The sequence below is a fragment of the Rhinoderma darwinii genome, chromosome 5 (genome assembly GCF_050947455.1).
Source record: "Rhinoderma darwinii isolate aRhiDar2 chromosome 5, aRhiDar2.hap1, whole genome shotgun sequence".
Lineage (NCBI taxonomy): Eukaryota > Metazoa > Chordata > Amphibia > Anura > Rhinodermatidae > Rhinoderma > Rhinoderma darwinii.
Window position 1 is genome coordinate 124,430,848 of NC_134691.1, and position 19,905 is coordinate 124,450,752.

The window sequence follows — 19,905 nt, forward strand, 5'->3', positions numbered from 1 at the left end:
GGTGCGTCAACTTATTCATAAATTCCGTAGAGGGATAACAGAAGAACAGCACAACACAGAGTTCTAAGAAAACGAGCTCCAGACCGGTTGTTTTATGGAGAATAAAATAGACATGTCAAGAGAGGCGACAGGTCCTCTTAAACATTACAAATGGCACTACTCATGTCCTTGTCTTACCCCTTGTCTTTCATCGAGAAATCAGAGAAAGGGAGACAGTTCTAGGTATAGAGACCGATCTAGATAACTATAAACTCACACTCTATGCCGATTATTTTATCCATAAATTATCCCATTGTCTCTGTAACATTATATAAATAAGATTATACGAGAGTATTAATTTTTTTTAAATAAACCATTGTTACTGCCATTAATTACGGATTTGGATACTATTAAAAATAATACAAAGGGATTTTAAACACACTAACTTTGGAATAGGTACTTTTACGTAGAGATTTACATTAACAAAAAGACAAATAAAACAAGGGAAATAAACGGAAATTAATTGTTGTCAGAAAATCAAGACTGATCTTTCCAGACTTGAGAAAATAAATTTGTACTAGATGGCAAAATAACACATGTTTTGAGGTGTACCGATCCAGTTTGCTTTAAATCAATCTATTTTTTGCTGTAATTCTGGCTTTTATTTGTGGTTGATAATATGATTGTTTTATATCTTTGTGTTTTGCTATGAAAAAAGAAATTGTACAAAAAAGAAAAAGTAAGTAAAGCAATGTATTTATTTACCCAAATCCTTATGCAGATTACCGTATTTTTCAGACTATACGATGCAGTTTTTCGCAAGAATAGGTCTTGCTAAAAAGTACTTAACGCCTTCCCGACCCATGATGTGCCGGCAGGGAGGGGATGATGTTTGGAGCGGAGCGGGCTCACTGCTGAGCGCGCACCATACACTACAGGTGTCAGCTGTTTTTTAAACCCCTAAACCCCGTTCCATCTTACTCGGCTCCGCTGCCATCCATCCACTTCCTGGTTAGGTAGTCGGAGTTACGGAAACAGCTGAGCGCTCGCTGAGCTACGCTGTTTCCGTAACCCCTATCGAACTGAATAGTAGTTACGGAAACAGCGTAGCTCGCATGCTACGCTTCTTCTGTAAGGCTGGGTTCACACGTGGCGGAATTTCACTTAAATTCCGCTGCGGACACTCCGCAGCGTTAATCCGCAGCGGAGCCGTTTGTCCATTGACTTACACTTTAATTTAGCAGTGTTCGTTTAGACGAGGCGTAAAATTCCGCTGCGGAGCATAGGCTGCGGAGCGGAATTTGGTGTCCGCAGCATGCTCTGTCTGTTGCGGAGCAGTGGCGGACTCATGGCGGAATTTCTCCATTGACTTCAATGGAGAGTCAAAATTCCGCAATGAAGTCCGCAGATCTTATGTGTGCTGCGGAGCGTATTGGTTTTACTACCATGACATTTCTTCATTCTGGCTGGACCTATGTATTTCTAGGTCTACAGCCAGACTGAGGAAGTCAATGGGGCTCCCGTAATGACGGGAGCGTTGCTAGGAGACGTCTGTAAATAGTCACTGTCCAGGGTGCTGAAAGAGTTAAGCGATCGGCAGTAACTGTTTCTGCACCCGGGACAGTGACTACCGATCTCAATATACATGTATCTGTAAAAAAATATATAAGTTCATACTTACCGAGAACTCCCTGCGTCTGTCTCCAGTCCGGCCTCCCAGGATGACGTTTCAGTCTAAGTGACGGCTGCAGCCAATCACAGGCCAAGCACAGGCTGCAGCGGTCACATGGACTGGCGCGTCATCCAGGGAGGTCGGGCTGGATGCCGAAAGAGGGACGCGTCACCAAGACAACGGCCGGTAAGTATGAAAATCGTTTACTTTCACTAGGGAAAGTGCTGTCCCTTCTCTCTATCCTGCACTGATAGGGAGAAGGGAAGCACTTTTCCCGCAGTCAGCAGCAGCTAGTCCGCATCAATGTACTGCACATTTTGTGCAGATCCGCAGCAGAATCTGCAACGCAGATTCTGTGCGGCATTGATGCGGACAGTTGCGGAGGAAATCCGCCACGTGTGGTCATGCCCTAACTGCCATTCACTACTATGGGAGTTACAGAAACAGCGTAGCTCAGCGAGTTACGCAGTTTCTGTAATTCATCCATGTATTGCAGTGTATTGTGCCAGCGATCAAACGATCTAACGATCGCTGGTTCAAGTCCCCTAGGGGAACTAATAAAATGTGTAAAAACAAAAAAAGTTAGATACATTTTCAGGAGTGTAAAAAAAACATTAAAAGTTGAAGAAAAAAAAACTTTTTCCCCAAGCACAATGTAAAATAAATAAATAAAAAAAATTATTCAAAAATAAAATTGCTATTGCTACGTTCGTAAAAGTCCAAACTATTACAATATAGCATTATTTGACTCGCACGGTGAACGGCGTAAAAAACATTTTTAAAACACCAGAATCGTTGTTTTTTTTAGTCACCTTAGTGCATGTACCAAAAAATGGTGCCAATAAAACCTACAGCTTATCCCACAAAAAATAAGCCCTCTCACCGCTCAATCAATGAAAAAACATAAAAAAAGTTACGACTCTCAGTATGTAGTGAAACAAAAAAAATGAACAGTATTTTCTGTTGTCTAAAACCTAGGTGTGTCTTATAGTCAGGTCCGTCTTATAGTCCGAAAAATGCGGTAATATTAGATGTAAAATATAAAATGCTATCTAAAAAAGGTGAACATACGCGTTTAATAAATTTGTTGATAAATTGACAAAGTAGTCCTTTCTGTGGTTAGTTTTAGTATTAGAACAATGTTATTATATTTGCACTATTCATCGGGTGAGGAAGTAGTACTAATAGTAGTGCCAATGGTTGACACAAGATATTGTAGAAAACTAATGTTACCAGTATACTATAGAATACAGTTGAGAGAAAAAATAAAAAACAAGAAAAAAATCAAATTATCAAACTGAAGTTAACATATGAACTCAAAGACTTAGTAAATTAATTGAACTTTTAGATTTTTAGGAAGAAACCGCACATTCTCTGCATAAACACATGCATGTAAGAAGAACGATGCAAGGAAAATAATAGCTAAATATAAAGAAGGACTTCCTTTAATTGGTATTGCCTGACCTCTGCTGGCTTCAAACGCAAAGAGCTCTGCTGTGCAGCGTTGTTTTTCTTTTTATATTTTTTTTTTTATAAACTATTATCAGGCAAAAACGGTTTTAGAAAATGAAAACAGAAATATATATTTTAATGAAAAAAGTAAAATAATAGATCCTATTGAGAAAGATCCTATTGTAGGATTGAAACGTTGCTGTTGTTCTTGGATTGAATAAACCACCACTTTTTTCACATTGGAGTGCTGCAAATCTTCTTTCTTTGTATATCAATACACGTCCGAGGATCGGGACGTTTTGCTGGGCACCTGATCGATTGATTCCGTGTGAGTGCTGCTGCTTTCTTGTTAGCTATATATATATATATATATATATATGAAAAAGTAAGAGACACTTCTGTTTGGCAATTCTGGTTTTCTACCTGTGCAGAAATACAGTATTTATACAGTATATATCAATGACAGAATGCAACAAAGAAATATATACTTTACATGTTTGAACAAATACGGATGAATTTTCGAACCAAAGGGAAATATTTGTGGTAAGGAAGGCTAGTGATGGCTTTCTCTGCAAGTTCCACCAATTCCAAAAAGTTTGCACCCTAAAGAAAAAATAAAAAGGTAACTATTAAAACAATTTACCATGGAGGGATTGGTAGATCATGTATTTATTCAATTACTTAAAGGGGTTTTTCCATCTTATACACTTGTGGCGTTTCTGCAGGAACACACACACACACACACACACACACACACACACACACACGAAAAAGTTAGTGAACCCTTTGGGATTAACTGTAATTTCTGCATCGAGTACTATTAAAATGGGGTCTGACTTATTGAAGTTACAATTATAGACAAACAGAAAACTTAATAAACTCATAACACACAAACAGTTGTACTGTGCATGTATTTTATTAAACACATTGAATAAACAATTTACAGTGCAGGAAGAAAAAGTAAGTGAACCCTTGAATCTAAAAACCTATAGATCCCCCTGTAGCTGCAATCACCTCCACCAAATGTTTCCTGTAGCTGCAAATAAGATTTGGACAACATTGTGAAGGAAGTTTGGACAATTGCCCCTTTAAACGGCTGCATAAAAAAACGGCCGCAAAAAAGAAGTGCATGTCACTTTTTCAGCCGTGTTTTGGAGAGGTTTTCCATAAGACTCTATAGAAAAACAGCTCCAAAAACGGCCGTTGAAAACGCCACGAAAAGCGCGAGTATGATTAAAAAACGGCTGAAAATCAGGGGCTGTTTTCCCTTGAAAACAGCTCCATATTTTCAGACGTTTTTGAGTTTGTGTGTGCTCATACCCTTAAAGACAGGACTCTAACTTGGCCATTACAAAACCAAAATCTACTTGTTCAATCATTCTTTAGTGGATTTACTTGTGTGCTTTAGGTCATTATCTTGCTGCATCCCTGCTGCCATTACATTCTTCTGTAAAATATTTTTAAAAACACCTTTGAATTCCTTATTATGATTCTCCCTCCTCCATGCTTCACAGTTGGGATGAGGTTTGAGTGTGCAGTGTTCTTTTCCTCCGAACATCGTGTTGTACATTTGTGCTAAAAGTTCCACTTTTGTCTCATTTGTCTCATCTGTCCATAAAACATTTTCCAGAATTATTGTAGAAAATACAGGTGGCCTCGGGCAAACTTAGACTAGACGCAATGTTTTTTTTCTGGACAACAGTGACTAGCAACACCATTCTTGATCAGTTTTTTTAATAGTAGACACGTGGAAAAAAGTTTTAGCAGTTTGTAGTCATTAGTAGGTTTTTTGCTGTTACCCATGGGTTCCCTCACACCTCTTTCAGGATTACCCATTGTGCTACTGGCGTAATCTTAATGGGATGCCCACTTCTAGGGAGAGTAGCAGCAGTTCTGAAATTTCTCAACTTGTAGACATTTTGTTTAACCGTGGAACACGTTTTCCGGAAGTTATTTGCTTCGAGGCTTGGTTCACACTAACCAATCTTTCTTGAGGGGAACATAATTGTAAGCACCAATACTTTGGCGTGCCTTTATTTAATGGGCAAAGTAAGTGTTCAACCCACACTTCCAAATTCATCTCCTTAAAGGGGTTTTCCACTTTCTGATAACAGATGATCCACCGGATAGGTCATCAGTATATGATCGGTGCATGTCCGACAACCAAACCTTGCACCGGTCCGCCACTCCGGCTGCCTCCGTGCACCGGATGTTTTTGAACGGTATGTTGTAGTTGGAGCCGGAACCAAATGGCTCCAACCACTGCATAGCAGCCGTTCGGCGGAACCGCAGCTCTGCACCTATTCACTCGAATAGGAGCAGAGCTGCAGCTCGGCCGCTATTTTTTGACCAGAGCAATCTGCTTCCAGCAATATCGCCCGCTGCCCGCAAGCAGCCAGAGTGGCGGATCGGTGCGGGGTCCGGGTGTTGGACACGCACCAATCATATACTGATGACCTATCTGGTGGATAGGTCATCAGTTGTCAGAACGTAGAAAAAACCTTTAAAGTGAAACACCTTTTGCCATTCGCCCTTAAGAAATCATTAACACAGAGAAGTTTATTTACTTTTTTCTCTGCACTATGGAGGTTTACTCAATGTGCTCAATAGAAGACATGAATAGTACAACTATGTGTTTAATTAGTTTAGATTTTTATAACATAACAATCAGACCATATTTTATTAGTACTCAATGCAAATATCCAGGTAATTCCACTTATTTTTCTTGCAACTGTATATTTATATGGATTTTTACAAGAGCTTAAAGGCCATGGACAACTTTGACATGAAAAAATGTTTTTTACATAGTTACTGCTTGCCAGGAGTTTCAGGCTGCAATCTTCTCTGCATTAATTTTCAGACCCTGGATATTCAGTTTATAACCTGCTCCTAGTTTCAGAATTTTCTCATGTGAACATGTCCCTCCCAGTAAAACATGCTGTATGTTAATCAGGGATGCTGCTGCCCTCACTAGCTCTCATCTACTAGCACAGCTTCATTCCTGTACTGCTTTCCCTCCTAGAAATAGTTATACAACCCATGTGTGATCTTTTCTCTCCTGTGTGGAAACAGACATTGATGCTGCCTGAGTGTATCATTCTGTCCACACTGTGCTACAGTACAGATTGTGATGGTGTCATCACGATAGACTGTGATCCCCTTGCATACAAATGTGAACACTCTTACCTTATTGTGACATGCTAGAAAAACCCTTCACAGACTGCAATTTGCATCATATCCACTGAGTGGCCACACATTGTTATGAGAACTCTATACCATATGAGTCTGAGAATCGCAAGATAGCGTTTTGATTTTATTTTTAACCAAAGCTGGTAATCTTGCACCACATATCTCAGAATGTGTTAAAATGAAAGAAAAGGTATGGAAGGACACATCTGTACTCTGCTGTGGGTTCTCTACTCCCTATGTACAATCTGCTTGATCTTCCCCCTCCCCTTGCCGATTCTGGGTTCTCTCCTCCCTATCGAATACAGCTTGCTTTGTTGTGTACAACCTCCTCCTCCCTGCTGCCATCTGTAACACTAAGAGAAGGGAGGGGGAGAGCATATGACATCAGCCCCTAAAAGGAACCGTGTTCTCTCTGATTTATGTCAGAATTTGCAGGACTCCAGCTCGGTAAAGGAGTTAGGACTCATGCACACGAACGTATTTTTTTCCTCCCGTAAATCCTGGCGTATTACGGGTCCGGTGACACCAGTATTCCTCCCGTATTTACAGCCATTTTTTCTCTGCACTAATCGGCAGCCTCCTCTCTGTCAGTTCTGAATAGAGAGAAGGGGCAGCCCTTTCGGGCAGTTTCTGCAGCGATTGAAAGTAAAAGAAGTAAAGTAAAAAGAAGTTCATACGTACCCCGGCCGTTGTCTTGGTGACACATCCCTCTTTTGACATCCAGTCCGACCTCCAAGGATGACGTGGCAGTCCATGTGATCGCTGCAGCCTGTAATTAGCCTGTGATTGGCTGAAGCGCTCACATGGGATGAAACGTCATCACGGGAGGCCGGACTGGAGGAAGAACAGGTAAGTTAACTTTTAATACTATTAACTCCAGCGGTAGTCACTGTCCCGGGGGCTGAAAGAGTTACTGCCGATCAGTTAACTCTTTCAGCACCCTGGATAGTGACTATCCCCTGACGTTGCCTAGCAACGCTCCAGTAATTACGGGTACACACACGTAGCCACCCATAATTACGGGAGTCCCATAGATTTCTATGGGCCTGCCCGTGCCGTAATTACGGCCTGAAATAGGACATGTTCCATATTTTTCAACAGCACGGGCACCTACCCGTAAGCAAACAGGAAGGTACCGCAGAAGAAATGCCTCCCGATCTGACCCGCTTAGACTTTTATCTTTGGGGTCATCTGAAGGCAATTGTCTATGCTGTGAAGATACGAGATGTGAAGCAACTGAAACTACGGATACTGGAAGCCTGTGCTAGCATTTCTTCTGCGGTGTTGCTATCAGTGTGTGAAGAGTGGGAGAAGAGGGTTGCATTGACAATCCAACACAATGGGCAGCACTTTGAACACATTTTATAAGTGGTCAGAAACTTGTAAATAACTAATGAAAGAATAAAGTAACGTTAAAACCAAGCACACCATTGTTTTTCTTGTGAAATTCTCGATAAGTTTGATGTGTCACATGACCCTCTTCCCATTGAAAAAACTAAAGTTGGATACAAAATGGCTGACTTCAAAATGGCCGCCATGGTCAACACCCAGCTTGAAAAGTTTCCCCCCTCCCATATACTAATGTGCCACAAACAGGAAGTTAATATCACCAACCATTCCCATTTTATTTAGGTGTATCCATATAAATGGCCCACCCTGTACATCGGCACTGTGGTGTTTTCAGGTGGCTTGGACAAAAAAAACCTAAGAAATAAAATGCATACATTTTACTTATTTTTTGACAGCCATAAAAAATAGATGTTAAATGGCAGTTAAAAATGGTCAGACGGCAAAGCTACGACTTTAGCATGGAGTAAATATGTAGCTAATAGCTCTGACTCTGTGACCCTTCATAGCATGCCTCTGTTTTACCTTAACTCTATGATTCCTTCCATTGATATTTGGGTAGCCTTACATAGTATTACATAGTATTGCAAGCACAGTGTGTACATGGCCTGAGGAAGACGCTTGTTCAGCGTTGAAACGCGTAGCCATTTATTGAAATAAACTATTCCTATTTATCATACCCTGGACTTCATTCATATAAATCTCGCCACGCAGCAGCGCCCCCACAAGATCCAACTTTTTCTCCCTCTCTCTCCGTCAACAAAGCGGTCCCTTCGGGGTACCGACTCGGATCTGGCAGCAGCACTGTGGTTATATCCTCACGCTTCAAAACATCCTACCTAGGTGAGCATGACAATTGCCCCCCTGTCTCACCCACTCAACCTTTTGACCTGCACAAGGTGGCGCCGTGTGTTTTTTGCTTTCTTTCTTCAACACGGTACTTGACCAGGATAGCAAGGGATACAGGTAGCAGGAACGGGAAACACTGGGAAACACTAGGAGACCATTTGCTTAGGCAGACTAAGGTATGACAACAATGCTCAGGCAATGCAGGGAGGGGGACATTCTAAAACATTGGGTCCCGGAATTTCTCAAATCACACCTTTCTCAAGACTTGAGATTTTAGAGTTGTGGTGGAGAGTGTTTATCTTTTGTCATTTTAGAGTGGAGGAGAATAGATGTGTCCGGTCATTTCTACATTTTTTTATATATTTTTTTCCCTCTCATTACTAGGATTCCCCACGCTCAGCCTTAAATGCCTGGTATTACATAGTTCGTATGGTTGAAAAAAGACACATGTCCATCAAGTTCAAGCAAGGGACGGGAAAAGGGAAGTAAAACATTTCTAGACATAGGAGCGAATATTTTTTTGTTCTAGGAAATTATCTAAGCCTTTTTTAAAGCCATCTACTGTCCCTGCTGTGACAGCTCCTGCGGTAGACTATTCCATAGATTCACAGTTCTCACAGTAAAGAAGGCTTGTCGCCTCTGCAGGTTGAATCTTTTTTTTCCAGACGGAGCGAGTGTCCCCTTGTTTTTTGAGGGGGTTTTACACGGAACAGGATTTCCCCATATTTTTTGTATGTGCCATTAATATATTTATATAAGTTAATCCTGTCCACCCCTTAGGCTTCATGCACACGAACGTATTTTTTCGTCCCGTAAATACATGTTCTTGGTCACACGTATTCGACCCGTATTGCACCAGTATTTATGGACCCGTGCCCGTAAATACGGGACCGGTGTCAGCAGTATTCCACCCGTATTTACAGGCACGTTTTCGCTGTAAAATTGCACTGCACTAAATCGGCAGCCCCTTCTCTCTATCAGTGCAGGATAAAGAGAAGGGGCAGCCCTTTCCGTAGTAAAAAAAAGAAATTCATACTTACCCGGCCGTTGTCTTGGTGACGCGTCCCTCTTTCGACATCCAGCCCGACCTCCCTGGATGACGCGGCAGTCCATGTGACCGCTGCAGACTGTGATTGGCTGCAGCGGTCACATGGGCTGAAACGTCATCCCTGGAGGAAGAAGCAGGGAGTTCTGGGTAAGTAAGGAACTTCTATTTTTTTTTTTACACGTTGATCTATATTGTGATCGGAAGACACTGTCCAGCGTGCTGAAAGAGTTACTGCCGATCGTTTAACTCTTTCAGCACCCTGGACAGTGACTATCCCCTGACGTCACCTAGCAACGCTTCCGTAATTACGGGTGCACACACGTAGTCACCCGTAATTACGGGAGCCCCATAGACTTTTATGGGCATGCCCGTGAAGTAATTACGGCCTGAAATAGGTCATGTTCTATATTTTTCAACGGCACGGGCACCTTCCCGTAAGCATACGGGGAGGTACCCATGGCCAATAGAAGTCTATGGGTCCGTAATTACGGGCGTTTTTACGTTCGTGTGCTTAGTCGTCTTTTTTCAAGGCTAAATAGGTTTAATTCTTTTAATCTTTCCTCATAACTTAGATTCTCCATGCCCCTTATTAGCTTTTTTGCTCTTTGTATTTTTTCCAACTCCACGGCATCCTTTCTATGAACTGGAGCCCAGAACTGAACTGCATATTCTAGATGAGGCATCACTAATGCTTTGTAAAGTGGTAATATTACATCCCTGTCCCGTGAGTCCATGCCTCTTTAATACATGACAATATCTTGCTGGCCCTTGAAGCAGCTGATTGACATTGCATGCGGTTATTTAGTTTATGATTTACAAGTACACCCAGATACTTCTCAACAAGTGACTCCCCCAGTGTAGCTCCCCCCAGGACATATGATGCATGCAGGTTGTTCGTACCCAGGTGCATAACTTTACATTTATCTACATTAAACCTCATTTGCCAAGTGGACGCCCAAACACTCAGTTTGTTTTAAATCCGCTTGCAATTCACAAACATCTTCCATAGTCTGAACTATATTACATAGCTTGGTGTCATCTGCAAAAATAGAAATAGTGCTATTAATCCCATCCTCTATATCATTAATAAATAAGTTGAATAATAGTGGTCCCAGCATGGAACCCTGGGATACACCACTTATAACCAGGGACCATTCATTCAGAGTAGGAATTATTGACCACAACTCTCTGGCTATGGTCCTTGAACCAATTCTCAATCCAATTACAAACTATAATTTATAAACCTATAGTCCTTAATTTACCCACTAGACGTCTATGAGGGACAGTGTCAAATGCCTTTGCAAAGTCCAAAACCACTATATCCACAGCGGCCCCTCTGTCTAGGCTTCTGCACACCTCTTCATAAAAACAAAATCAGGTTGGTTTGACAGCTTCTGTCCTTAGTAAAACCTTGCTGGCTGTCACTTATAATACTATTTTTGTCACATAATCCCGTATATAGTCCCTCAATAGCCCCTCAAACATTTTCCCCATGATGGATGTTAAGCTTACTGGTCTATAATTACCCGGGGAAGACCTAGAGCCCTTTTTGAAAATAGGTACCACATTTGCCCTGCGCCAGTCCCTTGGCACTATATTAGTCACTAGAGAATCTCTAAATATTATGAAGAGGGGGACAGAAATAACTGAACTAAGCTCTTTAAGAACTCTAGGGTGTAACCCATCTGGTCCCGGGGCCTTGTGTACATTTATTTTGTTTAATTTAGCTTGGACCATCTCTACATTCATCCAATTCAGTATATCAACTGATATATTAACAGCACTGGCACCGGCTACATCAGCTGCTCTTTCTTCTGTTGTATATACAAAGCAAAATAACCCATTTAGTAACTCTGCATTATCTTGATCCCCTGTGACCAACTCCCCATTACCACTATCTAGGGGTCCTACATGTTCAGACCTTGACTTTTTTGCATTTATATACTTGAAGAATTTTTGGGGATTTGTTTTACTATCCTTGGCCACCCGCCTTTCATTTTGCATTTTTGCGGATTTTATTACCTTTTTACAAAAGTCTATATCCTGAATTGCAGCCCTCATCCTGGGGAAATTGGTCTTCTTAAAATTAAGTGTTTTTGCCCTCCCAGCCTGTGTTTGTTTTTTACAGTATAGGTAAAATGTAACTATATTGTGATCACTGTTACCGAGGCTTTCACGAACATTGACATTCCCAACAAGCTCTGCATTATTAGAAATGACCAGATCCAACAGAGCTTCACCTCTAGTCGGGTCTTCCACAAACTGGCCCATAAAGTTTTCCTGCAACAGGTTGAGGACATTTCTCCCCTTTGCAGTTGAAGCCGAACCATGACACCAATCAATATCCCGGTAATTAAAATCTCCCATTAATACTACAGTACCCCCCTGTGCAGCCCACGCCATCTGTTTATATAGCTGACCTTTCATCTCCTCAGTTATATTGGGGGGTCTATAGATTACACCAAAAGTAATTTTTTTACCTCTCTTTGTAATTCCACCCACAAGGTTTCAACCTCCTCACAATCTTCCCCCACTATGGTCTCTTTCACACTCACCTTCATATCGCTTCTCACATACAGACATACACCACCACCTTTCCTATTCGCCCTGTCTTTCCGAAACAGTGTAAAACCCTGTAGATTTACAGCCCAATCATGTGAAGAGCCTAGCCATGTTTCAGCGACACCCAGTATATCTAAATTTTCTTCCAGTACCAAAACCTCCAGCTCCCCCATTTTTCTTGCTCGACTTCTGCCATTTGTGAACATACACTTTAACTTGCCTTTACACGTTTCACTTTCAGTATCAGAAATGTTTTTTGACATTATTTGGGCATTTTTATTTTCATTGCTGTTTTGTAACGAAATGATCTCCATATCCTATTGTCTAGTCCTCTCCCGCCACCAATATAGTCTGACCCCTCTCTAACCTAACTACCCCTTTATTTCTTACATTGGCCTCCCTCCTCAGCCCTAGTTTAAATACTCTGCCAGCCCAGCTAGAATTCTCTCCCCCAGCACAGCCGACCCCCTTGCATTTAGGTACAAATCTGCAGAATACAGTTTGTACTCCAATGAAAAGTCAGCCCAATGCTCTAGGAACACAAAGCATTTTCCTCTACACCAAGACTTAAGCCATGCAATTAACTCCCTGAGCTCCCGCTGTCTTTCCTGTGATGCGCATGGCACAGGCAGTATTCCTGAGAATACTACTTGGAGGTCCTTCCCTTCAGCTTGTAGCCTAGTTCTTTAAAATTATTCTTAAGGCTCCTCCACCTACCATTTATTTTATCGTTGGTACCTACATGTACCACAACAGCTGGATCATCACCAGCCCCTCCCAGTAATTTATCCACCCGTTCCACCACATGCCGAACCCTGGCAGCAGGGAGACAGCAATCCATTCGGTTGAGGCGGTCTTGGCGACAAATGATTCTATCAGTCTTCCGGATTATAGAATCCCCTACAGCTACCAATTGTTTTGCCTTACCTACATTACCATCCCGCTGACTATTAGCTGGGCTGTTCTCCCGGCTGTTAGGGAGATCAGTATCCACTAGGGCTGCCATTTCTGAGACCGGCACCCTCGCATCATCATGCAACTTGGCAATTTTGCTTGGAATATCAGAAACAGGTTTGGCCTTCCTTTTCTTGGACCCCTTTGTACTGCCCCCAACTACATTAAGCACGCTACTTGCCTGATCCTGCTGACCCATGTCTGCATCCTCCAGTTCTACCCCACTAACTGCTTGCTCAGTCAGAAGCATGCTCTGCTCAAGATTGTCTATCGCCCTCAGTGTTGCATTCTGCTCCTCCAGATCTCTAATGCGAGCTTCCAGGTGAACAACATGCTCACATCTGCCATAGAGGTATTCACCCTGGAATTCCAGCTCCAGTCATGCATACATATGGCAAACTGTGCACTGAAGAAAACTTTGAATCTTGCTGTCCATTATCCCAGTTACAAAAAAAACTGTGAACAATTGTCAAAGTAAAAGAAGGGTACTTACAGGGGCTTTAACTCCATTTTTTAACTCAGGTTTTATAACTGCACTTATATCACAAGCCACTAGATCTTTATTATTTTGTTTTATTCCTTCCGATTTGCCCTTTTTTTTTCAGGTTACTTGTGGTTACCTATGTAATTGGATATATTTCATTGCGGTGTTGATATCATTACTTTACACTTCATCAATGTTCAGTGTGGTAATTGACTGTTTTGTTATTACTTGCATAAAAGCTCTTTGTCCGCAGGTGTTGTACCCTGTAGAGTTGTTTTTTTTTACAACGGGTAGCATATTAAGCCAGGATTGTTCCTAGGCCATAGCAACATTGCTGTTTTCTTTATGCAATGTTTATTATGTACGGTTGTATACTATTCTTAAAAACCCAATAAAAATTATTTTTGGGGAAAAAAAAAAAATGCTCAGACGGCCAGGAAATTAATTCAAATTTTGAGACACACTCATGCAAAACAGCCATGAAAAACTGACAGTTGATCCATTGTTAACTGCCCTTTTTTTCACTGTTGTGTGAATATAGCCCTCTTCACTCACAGCGATCCAGGCTGACTGAGAGAGAAGAGGACTAATTGTTATAGAGCTGTATATTATTTACTTACACACACACACACACACACACACACACACACACACACACACACACACACACGTTAGATATATATAAAAAATAATAAAAACTTAAAACATGGAATTAATTATAAATGAATCTAAAAAAAGAAAACCCTTAGAAGTCTTGTAAAAAAACAAAAACAAAGTAAAAATACTGTCGTTATGATATTCAAAGCAGTTACAAAGGTATTATCGTTTAAAGAAGTGCATATCAAAAATGAAAAATTTGACCTGGACACAGGGGCATCAATGACCCTTGGTCATGAAAGGGTTAAAGAACAGAATCTTAGCTTTCAAATACGACGAACATTCCAGGTTTAATATTTGGGGCAGAGCACTTGTTTGTGGAGCAGGATGAAAAATGTTACTTCTTGATTTCATAAAAAGTCATGTTAATTGATATCATTCACCCGATGGGCATCAATTGGCTTGGGAAGCTCCTATTAAACATCCCCTCAGCTGGCAGCTCCATTAATGTTTTTGAATGTTATCATTTACACCAAGTCAGCATTTATAGTCAATGCATGCGCTCAGTCAGACACTTAGAAAACTACCCAGCAGAGATTACATTCTAGATGTGTTATTTTTACAAAGCTAAAATTTAAGATATGCTATATCTAGCATCAATTGTACTGTGAGTGTTTATAGACCGCTTTAAAAATCTTACACGGATCCATTCTATTTTCCCTATGGTCCCATTTTTCATTAATGGACTAACTGCCAGTACACAATGCAGTCCCTATTATCTCTGCAGCAGTAATGAGAATATTGTTAATGACCTGATAGTTACATCTACAGCAAGAGATAAACAGTAAATGGAGCAACGGAGACTCTGAATGAATCCTAGCTGTTATGCAAGGATATTGAGAGAGAAATATTACATCATATTAATTATAACCACATCTACGCCGGTTTTCACATGCAGAAGCTCTATACTAGTAAATACACTATATTTAGAAGAGGTCTGCCAGTAAACGGATTGTGTAGGTGTGGGAGGGGGATGAAATCCTTCATTTCTGCTCCTAGGTCTATAATAAAATGCTTCATAGGTGCCGAGGGAAAGTTCCCACCACTTGACAGCATGGCAATAGCCTGATCAAAAGAAGGCACTATTTCCAAAGATCAATGGTCACTAAGGCAGTGAGAAGTGCAGTTTAGTCATTTATGCATCAAACAAAAGAACACCTTGCTACCATTAAGGCACATTGCAGCAAATGGCCAATATGTAAAGTCAGGGGATACCTACTGTATTATTTGGGCTAGATTACTTAGCCCTAACAGCCTATATTTTGAACATTTCCCCTATGAATGCTGAAAAGCAAAAGGACTAATCCTATAATAGATTTTTTTAACCCAGCTTATTTGAAGGAATCTATAAAGCACCGAATCAGTATGTATCGAACATTAAGGAGTCCGGCAAATCCAGTTAGGCTCAGACGGAAAGCTCAGACGGAACCCATGAACAGAGTCTCGGCGAAGATGTGAATGAAGCCTTGGGGCCAGTTCACACAGAGTTTTTTTACACGTTTGTCACTGAAACCGCGTCGGAAAACGCGCCAAAAATGCCTCCGATTGATTTCAATGGGAGGCGGAGACGTTTTTTTCCCGCAAGCGGAAAAACCGTCTTGCAGGTAAAAGAAGCAACATGCCCTATCTTCGGGCGTTTACGTCTCTGACCTCCCATTGACATCAATGGGAGACAGAGAAAGTGTATTTTGCGGCGTTTTATGCCCGCAGTGCTCAATGGCCGCAGGCGAAAAACACAGCGAAAATTTTTTTTTTTATGGTGATTAATATATCTGCAAAGCAGTCGGGTCTCCTTATTTCTGATATAGAAATCCACTGCTTGCTATTGTGAAGGAACAAACTAGGCAAAAATCTATACAATCTGTTATGCCTAGTATAAGGTTTGAGGGATGGTGCCTGACACAAAGATTCAAAGAAGATCAGAGAGAATTCCTGTGTCATGCACCTCCTCCTCAGGCAATGTACTAGGCATAACATCATAATATATCTTTATGGAGCTGGGAGCTTCATTCTGATACAGAGCTCCAAGTCCTCTGCTTCTCTTCACTTACCCATGCAGTTAAATAAAACAACTCAGGCTTCCTTCAGCAGCCACTAGGGGGAGCTAACTGAAAAAGTATATAACAAAATGGGCGTTACTGTACGTCCTTTTTAGCGGTGCGTTCCAGCAATGGGTGTACAGTAATGCCCTGAGGATGAAGCGGGCACAGAAGCTGTGCGCGCTACATCTTCAGCAGGTGCCAGCTGTAATATACAGCCGACATCCCACTGCAACGGCGGCCATCATTGTGATCTCCGATCGCCACCGTTTAACCCCTTAAATCCCGCTGTCAATAGCAACAGCAGTATTTTAGTAATTGGCACAGAGGGAGGGGGCTCCCTCTGTACCCCACGAAAAATCACGAGGTGACTATGGTGGCTATGGCAACCAGGAAGCCTAGCAACGGCTTCGTGGTTGCCAGGTACGGAAGCCTATTACGTCCTGCCTAAGGCAGGACGTAATAGGCTTCTCAGTTGTAAAATGACAGTTACAATAGACTGCACTACATAAATCCTGCAGTGTATTGTACTGGGGATGAGAAGATCAGATCTTCAAGTCCCCAGGTAAGTGTAAAAAAAAAAAAAAGTGAAAAAGTAAAAAAAATGTTTTAGATAAATAAAAAAAGTTTTATGTAATAAAAACAATAAAGTCGCCCTGTTTTCCTGATCAAGTCCTTTATAATTAGAAAAAAAACAAAAAATAAATAAAAAAAAGACAAAACTATACATAACAGGTATCGCTGCGTTTGTATTGGCCTGACCTATAAAAATATATTATTTATCCCATAAGGTGAAAATTGTAAAAAGATAAAATAAAAAACAAAATGGCAGAATTTCCTTTTTTGGTCACGATGTATCCCCAAAAAAATGAAATTAAAAAGTGCTCAAAAATTCGCAAGTACCTCAAAATGGCAACAATAAAAACTAATGAATTAGGCCTCATGCACACGACCGTAGCCGTGTGCACGGCCGTGATTCTCGGGTCGGCCGGCTGCGGACTGTCAGCCGCGGTCCGCCCGCAAATCGCGGGACATGCACATGGCCGCCGTCATTGTTTTCAATGAGCCCGGACCGCAGAAGATGTCCGTAATAGGACATGCCCGTTCTTTCTGCGGGGTTCCCGGGCCATGCACGGACCGTAAAAACTACGGTCGTGTGCATGGCCCCATAGAAAAGAATGGGGCCGCAATTCTCCCGTGCATTTTCGGGGGAATTGCGGCCGCAAAAAACACGTTCGTGTGCATGGGGCCTAAATCTTATTAACATGTTAAAATAAAACCTTCCTGTAGTTTGATAGAAATTAGACTAGAATTCGATGTAGTCTAGCCTGATAGTCACTAACCCTTGGTCTGCATTTATGCTAAATATATATTTTTTACGTTTTCATTTGCTTTCTAAATGAAAAACGTATCAACTTTCTAAATCGTCGTCATTAAAATTTACTACCATTTTGCTCCTGTAGTCATTGTAAGGCCTCATGCACACGAACGTAAAAACGTCCGTAATCACGGGTCGTAATTACGTTGAAAAATATGGAACATGTCTTATTTCAGGCTGTAATTACAGCACAGGCAGGCCCATAAAAGTCTTTCAGGCGAAAACAGCTCCTGAATTTCAGATGTTTTTGCAAGTACTCGCGTTTTTCGCGGCGTCCATTACGAACGTAATTGGAGCTGTTTTTCAATGGGGTCAATGAAAAACGGCTCCAAAAACGTCCAAAGAAGTGACATGCACTTCTTTGACGCGGGCGTCTTTTTTACGCGTCGTCTTTTGACAGAGACGCGTAAATTTACACCTCGTCTGAACAGAACATCGTAAAACCCATTGCAAGCAATGGGCAGATGTTTGCAGGCATAATAGAGCAGTCTTTTCAGGCGTAATTCGAGGCGGAAAATGCCCGAATTATGTCTGAAAATAGGCCGTGTGAACATACCCTTACCTAAATACATTTTAGCAAAAAAAATTAAATTTGGAAATGTCACCACTACTTTGCTTTAATTCCTGTGAAACACCTAAAAGGGTTAAAACTTTCTGAATGCTGTTTTGATTACGTCGAGGGGTGCAGTTTCCAAAAGGGGGTGTTTTATGGGGAGTTTCCAATATATAGGGCCCTCAAAACCCCTTCAGAACTGAACTCGTCCCTGAAAATAGCCTTTTGATATTTTCTTAAAAATGTGAGAAATTGCTGCTAAAGTTCTAAGCCTTGTAACGTCCTAGAAAAATAAAAGAATGTTCAAAAAACGATGCAAACATAAAAGTAGACATATGGGAAATGTTAATTAGTAACTATTTTGTGCGGTATTACTATCTGTTTTACAAATCTGAAGAAATTATGATTTTTCTAATCTTAAATGTATCTAGAGAGACATTTAAGATTAGAAAAATCATAATTTCTTCAGATTTTCTACAAATTTTTGTGTTTTTCACAAATAGGCAATGACTTTATTGACCAAATTTTTCCACTAAGAAAGTATATGTCATGAGAAAATCTCTGAATCGCTTGGATAAGCATTCCAAAGTTATTACCACCAAGTGACATGTCAGATTTGGAAAAAAAATTGGACTGGTCCTGAAGGCCAACATGAGCTTGGTCCTGAAGGGGTTAAAGGCTATTTACACTTTGATACACATTTATATATATAAAAAAAAGTTTTTCAGTGTGTTTGGTGCAACTTCCTAATTACTTATGATTAAAAATGACTTACTTTTTGAGATACCTCTGCTTTGTATCCTGTATACAGAGCAGCTGTATCTTGTGCTGAAACTTGTATCCGTCAGATCAGCGGCACTGACGGGTTCAGTGGCTTGTCTCGGACACGCAGGATCGAGCGGTTACCGCTCACATCTAAGTCCATAACTTACATGATCGATAACAGGTATATCCTGCTTTTAAAAAACGAAAAAATAAAGTTTTCAAAAAGGTGTACAAAGTCTTTAAAGAGAACCTGTCACTAGGTCATATAAGTTGAACTGGTTAGCTGACGTGAATAGCGCTGTCTCCCTGATTCAAGGTCTGTTGGTTTTTTTCCTGGACCCCCCGGTTCCAGAGATACAGCAAACTGTTGTGTTGGCTCTCGATATGCTAATTTGCTACATAGATAGCCAACAGGTTGGAGCTAGCTTCCCTGCATCTGATGTTGACCAACGAGTGCGAGGCAACCTCACGTCCTGTTGGCTAACTATAGCAAATTAGCATAGATGGAGCCAAAACAACAGTGGGCCATATCTCTGGAAATCGGGTCCAGAAAAAAAAAAAAAAACAGGCAGTGCTGGAATCAGGGAGACAGCACTATTCAGGTCAGTAAACGAGTTATGACCCAGTGACAGGTCCCCTTTAAACAGCTCCCATTCAACTCCATATTAAATCCGTATTCAGGAAGCTCCTATGTTCTCCCTTGGGGTGGCTGCAGGCAGACAGAACGTTTTCATTTGTGAGTAGGGAAAACTCACCAGGAAAATACAGCAGTGATCCCCATAAAAGATTTGTTATGAAGCACAGAATCTTGTAACTATTTAGAATTTCAAAAAAAGAGAAGTGATAGGAACACTTTAGTTGTTTTTTTTTTTAATTACATTTATTAAAACCAAGTTAGCTTGACTGAAAGATTGTCACAACTTTACCTTAGTTCTTTTTGCTTTTATAATGAGTAGCTGCACTCTTATAGTAATGAC

The 19,905-nt window shown here is 41.0% G+C and overlaps 1 protein-coding gene across 1 annotated transcript in view; it reads right to left on the reverse strand.

Annotated features, from left to right (window-relative positions):
• Positions 1 to 19,905, reverse strand: part of RTTN (rotatin) — a 246,053-nt gene that overhangs the window by 163,347 nt on the left and 62,801 nt on the right. Inside the window, exon 14 of the mRNA XM_075826473.1 lies at positions 3,597 to 3,706. Within this exon, the coding sequence (XP_075682588.1) occupies positions 3,597 to 3,706 (110 nt within the window). The remainder of the gene's footprint in view (positions 1 to 3,596; positions 3,707 to 19,905) is intronic.